This window comes from Lycium ferocissimum, unplaced genomic scaffold, assembly GCF_029784015.1.
Source record: "Lycium ferocissimum isolate CSIRO_LF1 unplaced genomic scaffold, AGI_CSIRO_Lferr_CH_V1 ctg18192, whole genome shotgun sequence".
NCBI classification, from domain to species: domain Eukaryota; kingdom Viridiplantae; phylum Streptophyta; class Magnoliopsida; order Solanales; family Solanaceae; genus Lycium; species Lycium ferocissimum.
Genome location: NW_026717659.1, coordinates 14326 through 16233, shown reverse-complemented (window position 1 = coordinate 16233; position 1908 = coordinate 14326). Strand labels below are relative to the sequence as shown.

The following is a 1908-nucleotide window of genomic DNA, read 5'->3' as shown; positions in this document are numbered from 1 at the left end:
CTTCTCATTTCTTTGATTCTCCTAGCTAATTAAAAACTAGTAATTGATCCTTACTTGGTTGTTAACTAGTTCTTGAGTCCGATTCTTTCGTGCCAATTCTTTTCAAGATTTTCTCATTTTAATATCGTTGAATCTTCTTGGCTCAAGTCCTTTTGTTTTATCGAGTCGTCCGTCTTTCAATTAACAAGAATCTATTCCTCCACAAAGGTTAGCAATCTTGTGAATTGATTTGGATTAAAAGGTCTTGACCAACCTTGGAAGAAGCTTAGGTTGAGAGGTAAGTTTGAGTGCAAATACGAGTGACATGAGGAGCTTTTGTTACTAATCTTGTTTGCTCGTTTTGTAGGTACACGAAGAGGAGACATAAGGAGAAGGAGAGATAAGGATGTCATCCATAGCTTCCGAGTGTTGTGAAGATGATTTTGAAGGTTATGCCTCTAGCAATGGAGGATATGACTATGAGGGTGACGGAGGCTATGAGGGAGATGACATGGGATATGAGCATCACTATTCTTACAATGAATATGATGGTGATGGTGCTCATGGGGAGTTGAATGAAGAATATGGTCAATATGATCATAACTTGTACGAGGGTGAAGAATACTACTCCGAGGACAATCGTGAGGCAACACCTCATGAGGCTTATGAAGAAGGAGTAGATGGGTATGATGAAGAGTCCTATGGTGGATACGAGCATGAAGAGTCTCATCCTACACACCAAGGACATGGGGGTGAATTGAGGTATACTCCTTTCTCACACTTTCGATATGAACCAATTGGTGGGAACTTGCAAGAATGGGAAGAATGTGGTGATGATGAGCCTATTGACTATGCACTTTGTGGTGAGTATGCTTGTGAAGATAATGGGCTTGCATATAATTCTTATGAGGGGTCTTCTAATAGATTGTCACACCCTTAATCCGATGGGGTGTGATGGGCAGTCGACCCTTACCTAGGGCCGAGCGAACCCGCAGACTTTCGTAATACACATAATCATACTGGGCCAACAGAATGTGTCAAAATGTAGAAGGAAAATTTTCAAAGAACATCACACTTTTCGTCTTTTTCAAATCAAATAAAATCTGCAGTCATGACGAATCTGTAACATAATGCATACTGATATATCGGCTTACATAGCCGATTACAAAACAAATCTGCGGCATAATGCATAATAGTACATCGGCTCACGCAGCCGCTCATAAAGCTGACATATCACACACACGACACTGTCTGCAAAGTCTCTAACTTAACTCCAGATACCATACAAAAGCATTTTGACATCGACAATATATCGAGGAAATAGAGCTTGCCAATCCGGCTCGGAACATCTTCGCTAACATCACCTACTCGTCGCGGGTACCGCGCGGCATGAAACGCACCCCGAAGAAAAGGGGGTCGGTACGGAATATGTACCGAGTATGCAAAGCCGAAAATACGTAAAACGAAATCATAACCGAAATCGGGAGTACGAAAGTGAGCATCATAACCCGAATACCAAAGTACCTATATCCGAAATACAAATCATACATAAGCGCAAGAGAACAAATATAACCATCAGAATGCCCAAAATGCTTAGCTTTACTTTGAAAAACATTTCTGCCTCACATATACAGAAAGTAGAACATATCATATAAACTGACGTTAATCGAATACCGAGGAACGTACGGCCCGATCCATAGATAACATAATGATCACAAATCATCAGATTATCATATCATCGAATCATCACATATCATATCATCATCCCATATATACATACATATAGCGTGTCCCGGCCCTATAGTAAGGGACTCGGTGTATAGCGTGTCCCGGCCCTCTAGTGAGGGACTCGGTGTATAGCGTGTCCCGGCCTACTAGTGAGGGACTCGGTGCGTGTCCCGCCCTCTAGTGAGGGACTCGGTGTATAGC

General features: G+C 42.0%; 1 protein-coding gene across 1 annotated transcript; it reads left to right on the top strand.

Annotated features, from left to right (window-relative positions):
• Window positions 1-385: 385 nt before the first annotated feature.
• On the top strand, window positions 386-919 carry LOC132042826 (uncharacterized). Its single transcript, XM_059433341.1, has one exon. It carries the CDS (start codon window positions 386-388, stop codon window positions 917-919), a length of 534 nt encoding a protein of 177 aa, XP_059289324.1.
• Window positions 920-1908: the final 989 nt, after the last annotated feature.

Bases quoted from the DNA above. Each gene is read 5' to 3' on its own strand.
- LOC132042826 (XM_059433341.1), top strand. From the start codon at position 386: ATGTCATCCATAGCTTCCGAGTGTTGTGAAGATGATTTTGAAGGTTAT.